Genomic DNA, 20834 nt, shown 5'->3' on the forward strand with positions numbered 1-20834 from the left:
GTTTCAAGGGATGGGGATTTATTAAGAACCTAAACTCTCTAAGTCATATAGATTCTGATTTATTCAAGATGAGAAAATCTTTTTAATGTTTCTGTTTAAGTCATTTATACTTCTATATGGCAATTATCCTTAGGAGCTATGAAAAGAATTAAAATTATTAATGAATCATTATATTAGTGACCAACCATTTTTCTCAGATTATTATATGATGTATGTTAGGCAAAATTGGTACTACCTCAAAATCACCGAAGCACTTTTAAACTATCAATGTACACATCTCTTGGGTTAAAGACTAAACACCTGTATTTTAAACCCCAAATGATTCCATATACATAATTACTTTGTGCATATTTTTCTAGTATATTATGTTGCCAGAGGCACCTATATGAAAATTAATTTTGTCAATAAGCAGTCAATAGTTAATGCTCATAAGGATCCAATCTGATAATCAAAATCAAGATATTATTAAATGGTAAACAGTTATAATATACCTTGCTCCTAATAAGTGAGATAACATGCAACAGATAATATGGGAAACAAATGGTACATTTAACAGTATTCTTTTCTGAGACTTCTAATTTGTGAAATTTATTCTAAACTTATCTATATTTCCCCTAATTTCTTCAGATACGGGAGTCTTTCACATTATGGAATTTCTTTTAAATTTATTATTATTACCATTATTATTTATTATTATTATTATTACTGGAGTATATGTGTCTTGGCATATATGTGGTGGTCAGAGAAAATCTTTATGGAGTCAGTTCTCTTCTTCCACATTTATGTGGCTTCCAAGGATCACATCTAGGTAACCAGGCTTGTGCAGCAAACATTTTAGCTCCTTGAGCCTTGTTACTCAGCCCCATTACAAAATTCTTCCAGGTGAATAAAACATAAATGATTTGATCCAATTGAAAAAACGACTCCACCAATCCCTCTTCCTTTAGACACAGCAAACAACTCAGCACACTGAGAAAGAGAAAATGGATTTCCATGAATGCTGAACTCCAGTTTTCACAGTTAATGCTGTTCTCACAGGGTCAATGAAGATAGATTTCCTGTCAGGCTCCCTCTCATGCCACACCATGTGGAATTCCCTAGAATAAGTAGGACCATGGGAGAGAAAATCTGAAGCAGACTTTACCTGTATCTCAGCCAGGCAGTGATGCAGGAACAGAGAACTGGTCCCCAGTGAGGACAAGCAGACTTTATGTCCTGAACCCCTCAGAGGCTTCAAAATGAAAGGCAGAAGCGCCTTGCCTCTGAGAGTTCCTCCAGCTCAAAATTTTCTGCCCCTCCACGTGACCAGTGAAAAGAGGAAATTATGCGATGAAAGCTCACAATGATTACATATTCCTCTATTCGAAATACCCATTTGATAGATGCCAAAAACATGTTCAAAATCATGTTCATGATCATGTTTAAGATCATGATCAAGACTGAGGAATGAAAAGATAAAGGAATGTATTTCCAAATACCCCCATTTTCCTCATTTCCCCCTTGGTAACATCTGTCTCCACTGTTCCCCTCTCTCAGGCTCTTTCCCCTTACCACCATGGTTTCCTTCTGTTTCCCTGGCTGCTGTGGTTACATCAGGATATATACTCAAATATAGGGTTTAGAGCTAAGATCTACAAATGAGAACATACATCGCTTGTTTTTAAAGCTATCTTTATTGACCCTGAGAGAGCAGCATTAACTCTGGGAAAACCTGTGTTACTCCACTTAGCATAACTTTCTACTTCCATCCATTTATAAACCTGCAAACTTCATGATTCGACTTTCTTTACCATTGAGTAGAATTCCATTGTATAAATGTCACATTTTCATTATCCATTCATCAGTTGAGGGACATTTAAGTTGTTTGTATTTCTTAACTACTGTGAAAAAGAGCAGCTACAAGCATGGGTGTACAAATATCCTTGCAATAGGATGAGTCCTTTGGGTATATGTCAAGGAGTGGTGTAACTGGATCTATGGTAAATTCATTTTTAGTTTTTTTTTTTTGGTCTTTTTGAGACAATGTCTCCCTGTAGCCCCAGCTGTCCTGGAACTCACTCTGTAGACCACACTGGCCTCGAACTCACAGAGATCCACCTGCTTCTGCCTCCTGAGTGCTGGAATTAAAGGCATGTGCCACCATGCCTGACTCATTTTTAGTTTTTTAAGAGTGCTCCATACTACTTTACATAGTGAAAAGTTGGCATTACCACCAGCAGTGAACGAGCATTCCCCTTTCCCCAGATCCTTACCAATATTTGGTATCATTTGTTCTCTTGGTCTTAGTCAGTCTGACCGGGGTAAGATGAAATCTTAAAGTGGTATTGTAACAAGAAACACAGTGCCAGACACAAGAAACCTCCATTCAAGTTGTTGGTCAGGGTAGTCCCAAAATAATACAGGCTATTTCCACGACCCTATTGCTAAGACAGGTCATTCTTCGAACGCAGGACTTAAAGAAAATGGAGCCGAAACTGACATGGACACGTCCTCCCTGAAGACTAGCTCTCGTAGTTTTAGAGGACACTATGCAAGCTACTAAGGAAGAATTATCAGCCAGTGGTCCAACCTCGGCTCTAAAGTCTAATAACCACAACAATGATCAGCACAGTAAACTATACCAGTGCAGTAATGGCACTTTTATCTTGGGGGTAATCCATAGCTATTAGACTAAAAGCCCACTTAAAGGGTGGGAACTCATGTGTTGCACTGTAAACATGGCCAAATACAAAGAAAATCTTAAATCTGTCACATCCCTAATGTAATTTCTTACTGTATGCTAAATATGTATCCTTATATTTACAGACAAGTATACTGGTCACCACTTATCAAAGAAGCTTCTTTTTGCAGCAGATGGAGACTATTATAGTACTCTAGAACTGGTCACACTACATACAAAACAGTGAGCTGCCCAGCCCTATGTGACATATCTACAATGGAACCTCTACACCTAAGGTTCACAGAACATAGTGGAACACAGGGGTAGAGAGCGAACTTACTAGTGCATCTCTCAGCTCTCACCAGTGAAGGTTCCTCATGCAACAGAGGGCGATGAACACAGCAGGCTACAACTAGCCAAAGTGTAGAGAGTAAGAGACTGCAGAGTGTGTGTGTCCCTGGATAAAACTCCGATTGAACTTCACCGACTCAGGGCTCAGGGACCATTGTAAAAGAGGGGGCAGAAAGCCTGTAAGAGCCAGGGGAGGAGGTACATGACCACAAGGAACAGGGTCTTGCAGGCTCCTGGGAACTTGCTCATATGAACTTACACCAGTGTGACAGCATGCATAAGACCCATGTAAACTCAATTAGACTAAAACCATAGAGCTGGAGGAATGGGCAGGCGGCTCCAACCTTATCCAAGGAACTATAGGCAGCTAATTACTGCTGCTTGAGGGAGAGTTTATCTTCTTTAAAGAAGTGATGGCAGCTGCTGGGCTTGGTGGCGCATGCCTTCAATACCAGTATTTGGGGGGTAGAGGCAGGCGGATGTGAGTGCCAGGCCAGCTGGGGCTACAGGAAGACCTTGTCTCAAAAAGACCAAAAGTGATGCTAGCTAGGCTGAGCAGGCTCCTGTGTATGAACTCACATGGAGGGACATCTGGTTACACAAACGTGACTTGATAGGCCTTAACATACATGACAGAAAATGCATGAAATCCTGTGGGCAGGCTATTGAGGGTGCAAATAGGGGAGAGGGTGTAAGTTATGATTAAGATGTATGAAATTCACAGAAATTCACCAAAAAATATACGTTAAAAAATTTAAACTTGGGGGTGCTGGAGGGATGGGTCAGTGGTTAAGAGCACTTCCTGCTCTTACAAAGGACCCCGGTTCCATTACCAGCACCCACATGGTGGCTAACAACCAACCACAATTTGTTCTAGGGGATCTGACACCCTTATGTAGGCACTGCATGCATAAGGTACACTCACATACAAGCAAAACACTCAGACACACTAAATAAAAATATTTTTTGACTAAATTTAAACTTTTTAAAAAATTTTATTTTTTAATTTTATGTGTATATTGCCTGCATGTATGTGAGTGCACCCGTGTTGTGCAATGCTGCGGAGGTCAGAAGAGGGCTTCGGATTCCCCTGAAACTGGAGTTAAGGGTGGTTCGTAGCCACCATGTGGGTGCTGGGAATGTAACCTGGGTTCTCTGCAAGAGCTCTTAACCATGGAGCCGTCTCACCAGCCCCCAAATTTAACCTTTTTATAGCTTTAGAAAGAGGATAACAATGGCTGTAAATTCAAATGGTATATCAAGTCTCTCTGAACTGTTTGCATGGAAAAGATAAACTTTGAATGAAGACAGCATCAGAAGCACATCAGATGGAACTGATGCAAACTCCCAATGTGCTCTTAGATCAAAATGCGAACTTTGAATGAAGACAGCATCAGAAGGTAACAGTCACATCAGATGGAACTGATGCAAACTCCCAATGTGCTCTTAGATCAAAATGCAGTCCAAGGTGGGAAGTACCAAACCTTATCAAACCAGGTAATAAAGCAGGAAGATGAAAAAGCTGAAGACTGTTTTAGTTATTTGACATTTTTCTTCCAAATTCATTTTAAAAAATGTTTTATTATTTTTGTGTATGAGTGTATTGCCTGCATGTAAACTCAGTTGTGTTGTGCAATGGCCGCAGAGGTAAGAAGGGGGCACTGGATTCCCCTGGAACTGAACTTTCAAACAGTTTTTACCACCATGTGAGTGCTGGGAACTGAACCCAGGTCCTCTACAAGAGCACCCGATGGTTTTAACTGCTGAGCCATCTCTCCAGCCCCCAAAATTCATGTTTTGTGAAAAAAAAACAAAATACAAACGTGAACACATATTCATTTTATGGCTTCTTTGCTCCACAATCCTTTTTGATTTGGGAAACCACAAGTGAAGTGCCCACTCCTGTGTTACAAGACAGCTGCAAGCTGTGCTGTTCTAGCCGCATGTTCAAACCTGGTTACAGCGTACACCTCAGTGGCTTGATCATTCCACAGCTGCAGCTGCTCTTCATGTCCCAGGCTGAGGTAAGGTTCTGGAATAACCACTGGCTTACAGGGAAGGTGGTCTGAATCAGTGTTCACTGAGAAGAGGGTAGCTTCCAGACTGCTGGTTCATTTATTTGAATGACTACCTTTCATAATATGGAAATTTCACAGCTCTTACAGCAAAAAACAAAGAAGCAAAACTATTTTGAGGTTTCCTGTGCTTCTAACCACCCTGTTTTTCCTAGTTACAATCACAGATATTTTACCACCTCACATTATAATGCCCCACCTATCTTGTCCTCACTGGGCTTCAGGCAGTGAAAACAGTAACTATGTGAAAAGACACTTCAGCAACTCAAGAGTAATAAAAGAATCCCCCAAAATGGTTTCAGATGGGTATTTTGGCACTGTGTCACTAAGAGATAAAAATCAATTTACAGGTTTAAAAGATGTTTAATCTAAGGACCATCTGTCCCCAGACATGTTCAACTTGGATTCTCTTGTTCAACAGGTACCTCAGAATGGTTTCTTAATTAAGAGCCAGTAACTGTGAGCACACCTGATCCAGGAATAGCTGTCCCTCTTTGTCGTTGGGTTAACATGAACAATGACATGCTTTATACTGTGCATTCACTAGGTCTGTCCCTTGAACAGAAATACTCATTTTCACAGAAGAAACATGAAGGTTATATGTTGTCTTGCACAGTGATAGAAATCAACCGACTTTCCACAGCAAAACTGGAGAATGATCATGCATTTTTGAACAGCAAAAAATGACCGGCTGGTGTTCTGTGGCAAACAGGCTGCAAGTCAGGATCTATAGCTACCAAAGCCATAGCATTGTGAGTACCTAAATTAAATTAAATCAAAATTAAGTAATGCACACACACACAACATACACACCCCTACTAATAGCTCAAGTGAAAAACCAACAGATGGCTTATCATCAGACTTTTGAGTCTAGATTGGATATTGTAACTGATCTCTGCAACAAGTCATTGTAACTGCCAGAACAGAAAAACACTATAGATACAGAGAGAAACAAACACACCAGCAGCACTGCTAACAAAACAATGAAATGTTGGAAAGACGCTCAAAGGACCAGAGAACCTGGAACGGGTCCTGTTTGAATTAGAAGTCAAAAAATATTCACGTACAATAGATAGTTAAGATTAAATTTTATATAATCCGTAAAGCTGGAATTGAGCTCACATACACACAGGAATAAAGGCATTATCAAAGTTCTGACTGTGGTCTTTCAACATTTTGGGAAATTATCGCTTATGGCAAAAATTATCTCTGGGGAGATTTTTATTAACGTTAAAAAAAACCCTCAAATCTCCTGAAAACAGCTTCTAGAAGCATCACAAAATTAAATCCTACCAATAATGGAAGAAATAAGAGAATCCCTGAGGGTGCTGCTCAGATGGAGGCTTGCTTTGTGTTTCTCCTGGAAGAACATCCTACAAGCTGTATCTGCTGGAACAAGTGATTATCTTGATATACCGTCAACAAATACAACACAAAAACCATCCTATCCAGGTTTTGACATGTTTTATTAGAGCAAAATTTCAACAAAAAATGGCTTTTATTTACAGAATTCATTGTATGTGGCACTGCCTAACCCAGCTGGATCCAAGAGATGAAAACTCTTCACTTTTTTTCATATATTAAATTTATATATAAAAAAGTTTCACATTCATAAAAAAAATCACAAAATTTTCAATAACAAAAACCCTTCCTGACCATCCCTTAGTTAAATATATAAATAATTTCAAAAGTATACAGTTTAAATTGGTTTAATCTTGAAGTGTAGTCCAATGAGACTGAAAACTAAGCATTTCAAGTCCTGCACCAAATAGTAAAATACACGAAGGCCTTCAGGATCCCTAAAATTTAAAAAAGTAAAAGTTACTTTCTGTTCCTTATGTTCAGTATTCTATAAATTCTTAAGGCAAAAGAAAAACAAACACTGTTAACAACTAACCATATAGAATTTAGGAGAAAGGAACACAACACTGTTAACAACTAACCATATAGAATAGGAGAAAGGAACACTTAACACTGTTAACAACTAACCATATAGAATAGGAGAAAGGAACACTTTCGGTGAGAACCAAAGGGAACATTTCCATCTTTCTGTAAGGAAAACAGTTCTTCACCAGCATTTGTTTTCAAGTCCGTATCTCTTTATGGAAAGTCATTGTTATACATCACAAAAAATGTATAATGTAGAAGAACAAGACTCATAACATGTTGATGCTACGACACTCACAACAGTGATACTCTTGGGAGTTTCTATATACAATTTCATATTACCTTTTCCATTGTATAAAAGAAAGGGAAAAAAACCACTTTGCTAATAATTTTTTGCTAGCCATTTTGATTATTTCCAATTATAAGTAATGCATCAATCATCATCTTCATACATAATAAAGCTATTTCTATATATGAAATTGTTTTCTAGAATAGAAGCTCAAATGAAATTACTAGGGGGATAATGGTGAAACGTCAACATCTAACGTATTTTATCCAATTGCTCTCTAAAAAGAAGTGCACTGATTTATAATCCCAGCAGAGTATGAATGTTACACCCTCACTAATGTTCCTGGAGGAACATGCATTTAATAACTTTAAGGCATCTGGCTGCTCTCTGTGAACACAGGTGTCCAGTAATTATGATGCATTCATCCCTTTCCCCTTCCTCTGCTAAGCAGTTATATGAAGTGTCCATTATGTATTCGGCACTATGCTAACTCTGCAGCTAGGGCAAGGGTCTCACACAGCGTGTACTCAGAGCATCAAGCACTCATGTAAGTTATGATTTAGAGCGCTAAGAAACAATGACAGCAAGATGGGGACAGTCTGAAAGGAGCGTGAAGAAAGACCTTGGGTCAGCAAAGACAGCGGCGTGAAAGCACGCAGGTGGCTAATAACACAATGTCTGCCGTTTTTCTGAAGTGCTAAACCCAAGGAAAAGTATGATACATTATGGGGTTCATGAGGCTGATGTAATCCAAACATTTCTTCCTTTTCATTTTGCGACACTAGACACACAATTTTTTTAGTACAAAATGTCAAACAAAAATTGAGCATTATTATGTACAACCCCTAACTGGGTTTTTTACAAAGTGAAATACTCTGGTAATCACTTTGACAAACAACATCATACTATATAATGTTATCAATAATAGCTTATACTCAAAGTGTAAAGCACACAAGCAAGTTACAACTTAGGTAAGCAAGTTACAATAATGTTAAAGATAATTGTTTAATGACTTAAAGATCACTAAATATTAACATGATCGGAGACCACTGAAGTAATCTGGTTAACACTGACTACAGTTCTAAAATGAGCCTCTCTAATGAATTATATCAACTTAGTCAAAATGCTTCAACATAACTTACTTTGACTGATTTACGTCAATAAGAGAACCTATTTTTGATGTGGTAAAAGAAATGTGTTCATCACCAATTACAATTTCAAGCTCCTGAAAACAAAAGCAGCAGAGAAAAAGCATTAATAAAAGCAACCTGCCCAGAGATTTCTATATTCGTGTTACAAAATTGTTCAAACTGCTGAAATTTTTTCTAGCATTTAATAGAGGAGAGGGAGGGAAAAATTTAATCTTGGCCAAGCATGGTGGCACATGCTCATACTCTTATCGCTCGGGAGGCAGAGGCAGGAGGAATGCCTCAAGCTGGAGGCCAGCCTGGTCTATACACAAGTTCCAGAGCAACCAGGGATATGTAGGGAGAGACTGTCTCTAAAAGCCAGAAGAAATTTAATCTGCTATACCGAAAGTAGACCCTCTTAATGTAAAAACTTTACTGACTGCTCATAAACACTGTTCTCAGCTTCAGGACCAACCAAGAACTGCTCTCTAAATCCATCATAAAAAGGCTATAAAATAAAATGGCACAGAAATGTTTCTTATGATGACAGTAAACAGGAGACCTGCCACGATAAAGCACAACATAAAAAATATAAATATAAAACTACTTTAAATAAAATAAAACATTTTCTGTTTAAGATTCTTCAAATAAAATATATGACACTAACAATAGCTGCAAACACAATCTGAAGTTCCTAAAATAGCTGTAGAAGGGGATATGGTAGTCTTTACTAGCCTTAATATACAAATGTATAATCCCCAATTCATAAAGCACAGGGAAACATACCTTGATATCAGTGACCACTAGTGATACCACTACTTCATCAGGACTATAAGACTTTTTTTTTAAAAAAGTTTTATTTTGTTTTCTTGTTTTACACAGGGTCTCACTATGTAGCCCCAGCTGTCCTGGAACGCTGTATGTAGACCAAGCTGACTTCAATTTCAAATTGCAAAGAGACCCACCTGTCTCTGCTTTTTGAGTGAAGGGATTAAAGGCATATACCACCACAGCCAACTTAGGGTTTTTGTTTGTTTTGTTTGTTTTTAATTTTATGTGTATGAGTATACTGTGTGCATGTGACTGCGCCCATGTCATGCAATGCCCGAGGCGATCAGAAGAGGGTGTTGAATCCCTGGAACTGGAGTTATGGACAGTTGTTAACTGCCATGTAGGTCCTGGGAATCAAACCCAGGTCCTCTGCATGAGTAGCCATTACTCGTAACCTCTAAGCCCTCTCCAGTCCCTAGAATAATACTCACAAATTCAGTGAAAACTAAGAATTTATGAAACAAATAAAATACAGTTGTTCTTCTTCCATCATACAAATTTCATCTATGTTGTTTAGATACAAATCTAAAACTTATTAAGGAGCTTTATCTTTAATGAATTAAATTAACTAATTAAGATAAATAAGCAGCTCCACTAAAGACAGCCCCAGCTCTTTAATCGAAAAGCCCAATTATGTAGTTTATGAGCTCCAAAAAACTGAAAAATAGCTAAGATTTTCTAAAAATCAAGTTTTTGGTTCAACGATCTGACAGCAGTTTCTAGAGGGGTCTTGATGCTTCTTCTCACCAAGAACCCATCACCTGGTGCATGCACAGATGAGAACACTGAGCTCTCCCCAGTCTGCAGGGCATAACTCTTTAGTTGCTGTCGTTTCTGTATTTCAGTACATAAGAACAAATGTGTAAAACAAACTCAAGTCTACATTCACTCTTTACTGCTGTGCCTCTCGATAAATACTGCGCCACCTTCCTTTCCTACATCTCGCTTCTTCACAGACAAAAGCTGCTGCTACTGAGGGCATGTGTTAGATTCCTCCAGGCTTTCTTCTAGCCAGAGAAAGTAAGTGATATAAGGGGAAATCCTCAGAAACATACAAAGTGAATTAAATGTTTCTACCTTCTGGGCCTTCTATCTTGTTTTTCCAAAATTGAAAAGGCCCAATTCAGAAACTAAACTGCCTTTCTAAAAAGTGAAATGAAGCTTTAGAGTTCTTCAGATGCCCTGTGAGAAACATCAATTACTCTGAAGAGGAGGGGCAAACACAAAGGTCAATTTGAACAAAGAAATCAATCCTCCCGAACCTTCCTCTCGGGCATACAAATACAAGAATTATGAAAGTTAAAAAAACTAGAGAATGTGAATTATGTATACTCATGAGAACCAAGTCTCAAATTTAGTCAATAATGTCGTACTTATTCCTCATTAGTAGCTAACATACGACAGAAATGATTCCTAAGTGTCAAAGCAACCTAACTTTGGATGGAGTGGTAGAGAAAGCAGTGTCTGGAAAAATGTCCAGATCTAGAGCTATGGACTACCTCACCTACTGGCTGGAAGGAACGTAGACTATGAAACTAAGTAAGGGCTGGGAGGTGCAATTCAGGTAGAGCGTTGGCTTGGCTTGCATGTATGAACCCCGAATTCAATCCCCAGTACCACAAAAATATTAAGTAAAACAAAAAAATGAAGTGATCAAAGAATCAACAAAGAACTATCCTAAATATATAAAAGGAAACATAATAATTACATTATCAATTTAACAACTATGCATTTCAAGAATTACTAAACACAGACCTGCCGGCCAACCCTGTCAGGGGGTGGCCACAAAGCATCATCCTCTTTTGTAATTTCACTGTCGTCAATAATTCTCTTGAGTTCTTCCATTACACTCTTGTGGACATATGCCTAAAAATCAGTCACAATAAAATTTTATCATGCCAATCTGTCTCTTTCTACAACTCATCAAGATATGATAAAACTGAGTTAAAAATCCTGATAGAATACTAGAGAAAAGCTGAACTGATTCCAAAACTGCAGGATGAGAATTATCCATCCTTCTTATGAGTGTGACTTTCCTCTACTCGCCTGCCCGTTAACATACACTTTGCCCTCTTCTCATCACTGGCCCTGTTAAGACCCCGTATCCGCCTGTGCAGCACGGAGACTCAAATATCTCCACATGGTCAATGGAATAGCGTAAGGTCTAGAAAGTGAAGGGGCAAATACACATCTGCTGGTACTCTGAACTTAGCCCAAGCTTTCAAGTCTTTCATTCCGGAATCATGCTGAGTTTATAATTACATTTATCAAGAAGTTTCATAGTGAACAGACTAAAAGTATAAAATTAATTAAATGATACGGGGTATCAAAAATAAAAGTTAAAGCCTGGCAGGCATGGTGGCATAGGCGTTTAGTCCAGTACTCAGGAGATAGAGACAGGAGGATCTCTGTAAGTTCTAGGCCAGTTGGGACTATAAGTCCCAACTTATTCTTTCTAAAGAAAGAATCAATTGCTTCATGTTGTCCCCGGACCTCCACACAAGCATCTATGGCACACGTGCACCTCCCCCAACACAAAAGAAATAAATGTAAAAAATTTTTAAATAAAAAATTCTACAATCTATCTAATTGAAACAGAAACTTTTCAATCTATAAATTGGTTTCTTTTTTGAAACATAGCCTTAGATGAAGTTTTGTGAACACAATACAGACTTGAAATGAACTAAGTGTGAAAAATTAGACATTTGGAAAAAACTTACCTCTTTTCTGATCATGACATCATTTTTGTAATTGCTGTTGTTGGCATATCTAAGTTTTCCTATGGGGGGTAGGGGAAAAAGCCAATCAGTAACAGCAAAAGAGAAAAACTGCTTAGAAAAAGAGCAAGAAAAGGGGAAGATGAATACTGTGGGCAACCTCTCCCCCCACCCCCAGGGCCTCACCATGATGAGCCCCAGCTGGCCTGGAACTCACTATGTAGACCATCCCAGACTGGCCTCCATCTCACAGAGATCACATGCCTCTACCTCCTGTGGGCTGGGATTAAAAGCCTGTGCTGCCACACCTGGCTACTATAGGCAACTCTAAAGGTAAAGACAATTGACACTACTACTTTTATTAGTATGTCCTCCTTCAGCATGTAAGATCAGCGCCAGACAATAAATATTTGCCAGTATGGGTGAAAGTAGACTAGCAAACTTTAAAAAATATTCCACGTCTCTCTCTCCCCTCTCTGTTTGTGTGTCTCTCTGTCTCTGTCTCGCCACCCCCCCACCATCCCACCTCCTTCCTCCGCTCACCATCTGGTCTTCGATAGGTCATTTGAAGGGTCTATTTTCTTAATGTAAACCACGGGCTAAAACGGACTCTGAGAAGCATCTAGCATTTCTCTTCAAGTTGGATATACGTTGGTGCTAAATGCCTTATTCACATCATTTCACCTAATCTCTACAAAATTTATGAACAGCAGGTTTCATTTTCTGACCAATGAATGAGACTTAAGCAACTTTCTCCAGATCACACAAAGACGTAAGAGGTCTACTTTGCTCCAACAGTTCCTCTACTATACCAAAAGGCTCTTTTAATTATTTTTCTTCAAATTAATGTACATATAGTTATGGTAAGACTGTTTTTTTCTTTTAGAATTATGACTTGGAAGCATACAAAGTATGAGCCGCTGATAGCAATGCCTACTTTATGAGCTGATTTATTTCAGTGTATCATGACTTCTCCCCAGTGCATGCTTCTCTCCCTGTGGCTAGTCAGTCAGGTGCCCAGATATAGCTGTGATAGTCGTGATCTGCTGAAATGATCAGCTCCCCTAACGAGGTGCGCCCCTCAGGAACTGTAGGTTTTGTGGCTCGTGATTTCCCATGTAAGTGAAATGATGTGGTGGCAGAGATGAAGGAGAGGCAGTTCATGCACAAAACTTCCCTGAAGCATTAGAGTTTATTTGTGTTACTGAGAGTGAGAGAGCCAAGCTGCACCAGGTTCATAGGCAAGGAGTGAAAACAGAATTACAGATGAGACAAAAACAAGAATAGCCAAATTAAATTCAGTTAAGTTTGCTCCTGAATAAAGTTTAGGAAAGATATGGTTTTCGAAAGCAAGGGTAAAGTCATCAAGGTTTCTAAATAACTGCAGGAGTAGTTACCGGGACTTCTTAAAATGCTTGACACCTTTTAAATATAGGATCCTCTACCTTTTTTATGCTCTCAAAGAAACTTGAGATATTAATATTAATATCTGTAGTTTTATGGTCAGTTAAATATGCCTCTATCTCCTAAGTCCTTGAGGTTAACTAAGTCATATTCATTATTGTACCACCTTCAATTCTGATATTTAAATATTGCCCAGTACATAATGTACATTCAAAAATAAAAATCTCAGCTAGCTGTGGTGGCTCACTTTAATCCCAGACAGCGCTGGGGAGGCAGAGGCAAGTGACTCTCTGTGAGACCAGGGCAGCCTGGTCTAAGTAGTGAGTTCTAGGCCAGCTGGGGCGGCAGGGAGATCCTGCCTCAAGAAAAAAAAATAAAAAATAAAAAATAATAAAAAAATCGGGTCTGGAGAGATAGCTCAGCGGTTAAGAGCACTGACTGCTCTTGCAGATGACCCAGGTTCGATTCCCAGCACCCACATGGTGGCTACCAACTGTCCTTAACATCAGTTCCAGGGGAATCCAAAGTCCTCTTCTGACCTCTGTGGGCACTGCACGACAGGGATGCACCCACATACATGCAGGCGATACACTCATACACATAAAATAAAAAATAAAATTCTGTGCAGCTAAACTGCCCTTGCTTGTTATAAGTAACAAGGATTCAGAGCTCTCGGAAGAGGGACCCCTGCTCACTGCTGCTTTGTCTGGTTCTTCCTTCCCTCAGAAGCCAAGAAAATTTCTCATTTCAATAATCATCTCACGTATCTCCTCCTCTAGAAGCTTTTGGTGACACACCACTTCGCTGCGGTTGTATCTTTAACGCATCCTACGTTAAAGAATCCACCCACAAGCAGCCATAACATGCATAGCCCGAATGAATGAGCAGAAGAAAAAGGTCACCCAAAGTCTTCCAGCATCCACCGGGGCATCCCTTGGTAACTGATCTTCACAAGGCTGAAGCGCTGGGGCTCTATCAGAGCTCTGAATCCCATAGGTACAACTTTTCTGAATTACTTTACAGCAAGCCACTCTCTTTCACAAAAACACCTTAGGCCTCCTACACACTAAAGCTCTTCTTGACTTGGACTGAAATCATTCAAATTCACCAAGGAGTGGGGCGTGGTGACACATACTTGTCATCCCAGCATCCTTGACGGTGAGGAAGGGTGATCAGGAGTTAAAGGTTAGCCTGGACTACATATGGAATCCCTGTCTCAAAATTAAATAGGTAAAAAGAGAGAAGCAGAAAAGAAAAAAACTTCCGCCTCCCCCCACCCCGCTCTTTGTGTGTGTCTCTCTCTGTCTCTTTCTGTCCCAGTCTCTCTGCCCCCTCCGCCTCTCTGTTCTGCGTGTCTGTGTCTCTATCTCTGTCTCTGTCTCCGTCTCGGTCTCCCCCGCCTCTCTGCTCTTCGTGTGTCTCCGTCTCTGTCCCGAGCCCCTCCCCCTTCCGCCGCTCACCATCCGGTCGAAACTCGAACTCCAGGAACTCGTGCCCGAACTTGCCCTTGTGGCCGACGTAGTAGCGCAGGTAGAAATCACTGGCCATGGCCATTTTGGCTGCCGGGAAGCCACCTTAAAGCCCGCCGCACGTGCCTCCCGGTGCAGGGCAGTGACGTCAGAGGCGCATGAAAACCTCGTCACGTCCAAGGGCGGCCCCCTGGCCCGGGACTCTCCTGGGAAAAGCTGGAAAGCAGCGGTGTGGAGAAAAGCTTAGCTCTAGTGGCTGGCAGTGACGCTTCGCTTTACCAAGTTATGAAGCTCGGTGCTTTTATTTCGGAAATAATATTTAGCGGAGTGTGGTGGGCTCGCCTTTAATCCTAGTACTCGGCAGGTAGACGCGGGCGGATGTCTGAGATGGGGACAGCCTGGTCTACATAGCGAGTTCCAGCTCCTCTCCTGGTCTGGGAGCTGCCCCCTTGGTCCACCTCTTCCAGCAGGGCTCTGGGGCCTGTACTCTGGTACTGACAGCCAAGCAGCTCCTGCACAGCCTAGCAACCCCCCCCTCCTTTTTTTTTTTTTTTTTTTTTTTTTTTTTTTTTAAAAAAAAAAAAAAAAAAAAAGAGGACGATAAATCTTTCACTGTGATATATCAAAATAAGGTTCCTCTGTAAGAGCCCTCAGTGCTCTTAACCGCTGAGCCATTGCCACCACGCCCGGCTTTGGTTTGGTTTTGTTTTGTTTTGTTTTTGTTTTTGTTTTAATGGCCTTGGAGGGGGGCTTTGGTTTTGTTTTGTTTTGTTTTTGTTTTTGTTTTAATGGCCTTGGAGGGAAAGTTTGAAAACCACTTTTACTTTCCAATGTCATGCGATGTGGGTGTGCCTTTTTATGTGTTTAGAACTAAGATTTATAAGCAGCCTTTACTCCAGGGATCTTAACACCCATTGTAAAGTGGGCGTGGCTCTACTCTGTAACTGGTGAGGTAAGTAAAGGTACATTCCAATGACAAGCCTGGAGTACAGTCAACCTGATCCATTCCTTTCTGAGTGTTTTGGACAATGCTTGGTAGTTATCCGGCAGCTGAAAGCCGAGACTAGACAAGTTCATCAGACAAAAAGCTTGATGTTGGGAAAGCAAATGAAACAGAAAAGCCCTGACGGTCATCATAGAAGTAGTTTTGTTGGGTTGGTTGTTTGCTTGATTTTTTGTTGTCTGGTTTTGAATGTAAGGTCTCCCTGTAGCCCAGTTGGCCTGGAACTCACCATGTAAACCAGGCTGCAGGTCAATCTAACAGAGATCCCCCTACCTCTGCCTCCCAAGTTCTGGGATTAAAGGGGTGTGTGTGTGTGTGTGTGTGTAAAATGTTTTTTATTAAACTTGTGAGTTGTGAGTCACTTTATCTTTAGGGGTTATTGTTAGTGCCCTGTGTACCTCTGACAATTTAAGATCAATGGGCTAGGCCATATCTCTTGACAGTTTAAAGTGTAAAACTCAAAGAATCTTCCAGTGTGGGATAAGTTTTAAGAGCGGTAGCAATGGTGATCTTTCAGAGTCCACTTTTCAAGTATTCCTCATCTTTCTATTACCAACATTTGGAGTAATTTTGTCTGATGATTGACAATGTTCAGTGATAACCATTAGAAACAGAATTTAGTCTCAACTCTGTCACCATCTAACCTTGGACAAGTTATCTCTAAGCCTGTTTGATCATCAACCAAATAGATGTACTTCAACCAACTGTGCCAAGCACAGAATTGAGGAAATTAAGATATATCTGATAAGCTTTGAAACTTCACAGTGCTTCACTAGTATTTCCTCTGTGCCAGAAACAGATGGGCCTTGGTAATAAAAAATGATCCATTTGCACTTGTAGACTAAAAAGACAGGAAGCATGTAAAACAAACATCAGCACAGGGAAGTAATTGGTAAAGTATTAAATATATAATAAAACCTATCAGTATAGTACAAAAGAACAAGTTATTTTATTGCAGGTGGAGTTTGACATTTGTAAAAGGGGGAGTGTCACAGAAGACTTGTGAAAGTTGTATTCAAATTGGACTTTTTGATGAATAAATTCTGTGAATGTTCAGCAGCATGGAAAAGGGGTCCAATCTGTATATTGGGGAAAGCCAAGCACACAATTTATACAGTAGAAATTAATAAATAGCTAGACTGTAAGGTTCATGGAAGTGAAATAACTGGAAAGGCAGGCTGGGGCAGGTTATCTGGAGTTCACTTTAGGAGTTATGTAAATTTACTATAAAATTTACTCACGCAGTAGTGGTATAGACTGCTCTTTTTTGGAAAATACATCAGAAACATAAAGTACCATGACCTACCACTAGGATAACTCATCACTCCAGTTTTCCAGGGTTGTGGAGTTTCCTACGATGTGAGATTTTTGATTTTAACCTCTGGAAGAATGCTATTTACAAGAGTAATTCACAGAAATAAGCAATATTCCATAGCATCTGTGAAAATATCAGCTAAAATCCATTTCACTGAGGTCTACAGAAAGACATTCAGGATCTTTAGATTCCCTATGCATTTTTGGCTCATGTACCATGTTCATCTTCCTAAATAGACCTGTAGGTATGAGAATCAGAGATTATGTAAACACAGTGCAGAGTGCCCACAGTACTAAGACCTTTGTAAGTCACCCACCATTGCCTTAGTCCCCTGGAAATGATTTATATTCAGACTTGTCCTCTAGAATCCTACATATTTTGAAGCTATTTTAAGGTAAAAAAAACAAAAAGAAAAAAAGAAAGCCAAACTAAGACCTCTTGCAAAAGCAGAAATGATTTATATATTTTGAAGCTATTTTAAGGTAAAAAAAAAACAAAAAGAAAAAAAGAAAGCCAAACTAAGACCTCTTGCAAAAGCCTCTGTGTTTTGTGTTTTTTTAAGATGGTATATACCAGGGATGTGGGAACATGTCTTGTTTACCAAGCATTCAAAATGTAACAAGTGAGGTTGAAGAAACTTAGTTCTCAATTCTGATGAATTTATATTAATTTTTTTCTATTTTTGTGAATGAGTGTATTGCCTACATGTAAGTGCACCTATGTCATGCAATGCACACAGAGGTCAGAGGAGGGCATCAGATCCTCTGGAACTGGAGTTACAGATGGTTGTTAGCCAATATGTGGGTGCTGGGAACTGACCCCAGGTCCTCTGCTGAGCCACCTCTCCAGCCCCTTATATGAATGTTTAAATATCACCTATGGCTAGCAGCTCTCATGTTGGTTGGCATAGTCATGAAATGAATATTTCAAATGACTTTAGTTGAACTGGAAGTAAAGAAAGTGTCCTGTGAATAGTTTCCAGTCTCAGTTACAGTAGGTTCCATATTAGGGTCTAATTACACATCACCACAGTTTGATTATGGAAATAACTATTTGATCTGCTTATGTGAGACCAAAGTACACCTACCTTTGCTGACACAGTGGCCAGCTTCAAAGCACCTGGTGAAGTTGCTCTGAAGTCAGTAAGCATCATTGTTACCTCCTGAAAATGAGGACTTCACTCTGCAATGAGATATTTGTTGGAAAATCTTTGCTTTCCACGGTTTTACTTCTTCGTTTGCATTATTGTGAACCATGCTAATGGACTACAGTCAGACATGATTCTTTGTGTGTTCTGGTTTTTGCTTTGTTTTGTTTTTTATTTATGTGTGACAGGATCTCATGTAGCCCAGGCTGGCCTTAAACTCGCTGTGTAGACAGTTTTCCTCTTGAATTTCCTGCCTCTTAACCCCATGCTAGTATTACAGGTGTGCACTCCACACCTGGCTGTTTTAGACAGGATTATCCCTTGAAGATGTTCATTTTATCTTTTAATGCTCTGCTTTTTTTTCCCCACTTCTAAAATTCTGTTCTTTTGAACTCATCTCCTCTGCCCATCTACTTCTTTTTGCCTCCCTATCTAAAGTGATTGAATTACTCTAATTTCCAATTTTCAGAAACATTTTCTAACTATTATGATAAACAGTAGAGGATAATCTGGTTTTTATAGCAGTAATTTTGACTTGTTTTATAAATTTATAGAATCAAAAGTCAGAGCTATCTCATTTTGTAAAATGAATCTGAGCAGCAATTGTAGTATGCACTCAAAAAGAACATACTGAGTTTGGAAAATTTTAAGAAAGAAAAGCCCGAATGTGGCTGCCTCTTTCTGCCCATATTCCACCCATCCAGGTTTCTCTGTTTTTCCATCATAGACTTCTTGTGAATTTCCGTGCTTCTCTTTTTGCTACTCAGTATTGATGATTTGAGTAAGAAAATCACTGTCATACAGAAACACCAAACTCCCTACACCTCTGAGTGTCAGGATTCTAGTTTATCATGACATAACATGGGCCAATGCATTATTCAGTATAGGGATTTTTGGAATATGTGGCAATATGACTAAACACATAGCGTAACTTGTGACTTATGTTCATACAAGTAAACACAGTCATTAAAGGTAAAGGCTGCCTTGTGGTCTTTCATTTCGTTTCCCCCCCTTTTTTTCTTTTTATCTCACTGAGTACAGTAAAGCATTTTATAAATTATTATAATAAGAATGAGAAACTTCATCAGTGTACACAAATAATGCTGTTAACTTTTTTTTTTTCACTTAAAATGATGAAATCAGGGCTGGAGAGATGGCTCAGCAGTGCACACTGTTCTTACAGAAGTTTTGAGTTTGTTTCCCAACAAAACATTGAGCGGCTCACAACCAACTACCTGTACCTCTAGCTACAGGGAATACAGCACCCTCTTATGGCCTCCATGGGCCCCTCACTCACATTTACATACCTACCCACCCACACATACACATTATTAAAAATAAATCTCTTTTAAAATGGTAAAAAGAACACTGTTACTCAATTTTACTAGCAGAATATATCTAAATCTAACATGAAAGCCAGTGGCATCTGCCTGACATGATTCCCATGCTGCTTGGGATTATTCTGTGTTAATGTAGACTGTTAACTTTTCCTTTGACACTTCATCCAGGCTGATCCTTGCTTAGTTCCTAACTGTCAGAATCCATTTTATTCATAAAGCAGATTGGAAAGGCTAGGCTAATCAAAACAATACACTCTGTCTGGGATGTACATGATTAAAAAGTGAAGATTTTAACTCTCTTTTCCATCCTCTAGTTCAGAAATACCTACTTTGGCTGGTAGAGTCAAAGATGCCAGATATAAAAACTTAGAAATACAATTCTTTTAGATAAGTCCTAGACATGTGGGGGAAACACTTAGATTTCTTAGAGTAAACTCATGCCACCCAGTTTTTCAGACATGTATCCAAAAAGGCAAACAAAATCAGAGGTAGATTTCTAAAATACCTGTTGTTTGCTCATTTTCCTCCTTCCAAAACAGACATTAGCAGGTCATATGAAGGAGTCGCCCTCCGTTCCATTGAACTACATCTTTAACCTCCTGTGCCACAGTCCCATGGGCCCTCATTATGTGCTGCTTTTTTTTCTTATTATTAAGGTTTTATTTTCTACATATGTGTGTATGTGTACATGTTTGCATGTTCCTGTTTGTGTTCATGTGCATATGAGTGCAAAATATGCATGCCACCGAGATGTATAATAGTCAGAGGATGATATCTGGTGTCTGTCCTCGCCCTCCACCTTGACTCAGGGTCTCTTGTTCACCACTGCATCAGACTAGACTGGGCTGGAAGCCTCTGGGGATGCACCTGTCTCCACCTCCCATCTCATCACAGGCGTGCTGGGGTTACTGGTGTGTGCTACCACATCCAGCTTTCTGTGTGGGTTCTGGGGATCCAAACTCCACTCCTTACATTTTTATGGCAGGTTCTTTACCTACCAATCCATCTCTCTGGCCTCCCACTAGTTTTTCTTGCCTCAAAGTTTTCACACAGAATCTCACACCTGAAGGGGGTTCTTTTCACTCTGTCTGTGGCTTCTCTACCCATTCCCAAGGTCCCAGTTTGAATGCTGATACTACGGAAGGGTCTTCATTTTGTACTCCCTTCTATGATCTTGTAGTTTCCTTTATAACACTTAACATAGTTTGTAATTAGCA

At 39.6% G+C, this 20834-nt stretch overlaps 1 protein-coding gene across 1 annotated transcript; it reads right to left on the reverse strand.

Moving 5' to 3' along the window:
- Positions 1 to 6532: 6532 nt before the first annotated feature.
- Positions 6533 to 14954, reverse strand: LOC103738748 (protein mago nashi homolog 2). Its single transcript, XM_008838869.2, has 5 exons — positions 14804 to 14954; positions 11943 to 12001; positions 10978 to 11088; positions 8404 to 8486; positions 6533 to 6884 (listed from the first exon to the last, which is right to left on the reverse strand). Exons 1-5 carry the CDS (start codon positions 14895 to 14897, stop codon positions 6785 to 6787), a joined length of 447 nt encoding a protein of 148 aa, XP_008837091.1. The 5' UTR covers positions 14898 to 14954; the 3' UTR covers positions 6533 to 6784.
- Positions 14955 to 20834: the final 5880 nt, after the last annotated feature.

The sequence above is a fragment of the Nannospalax galili genome, unplaced genomic scaffold (assembly GCF_000622305.1).
Source record: "Nannospalax galili isolate Female #2095 unplaced genomic scaffold, S.galili_v1.0 scaffold859, whole genome shotgun sequence".
Taxonomy (NCBI): Eukaryota; Metazoa; Chordata; class Mammalia; order Rodentia; family Spalacidae; genus Nannospalax; species Nannospalax galili.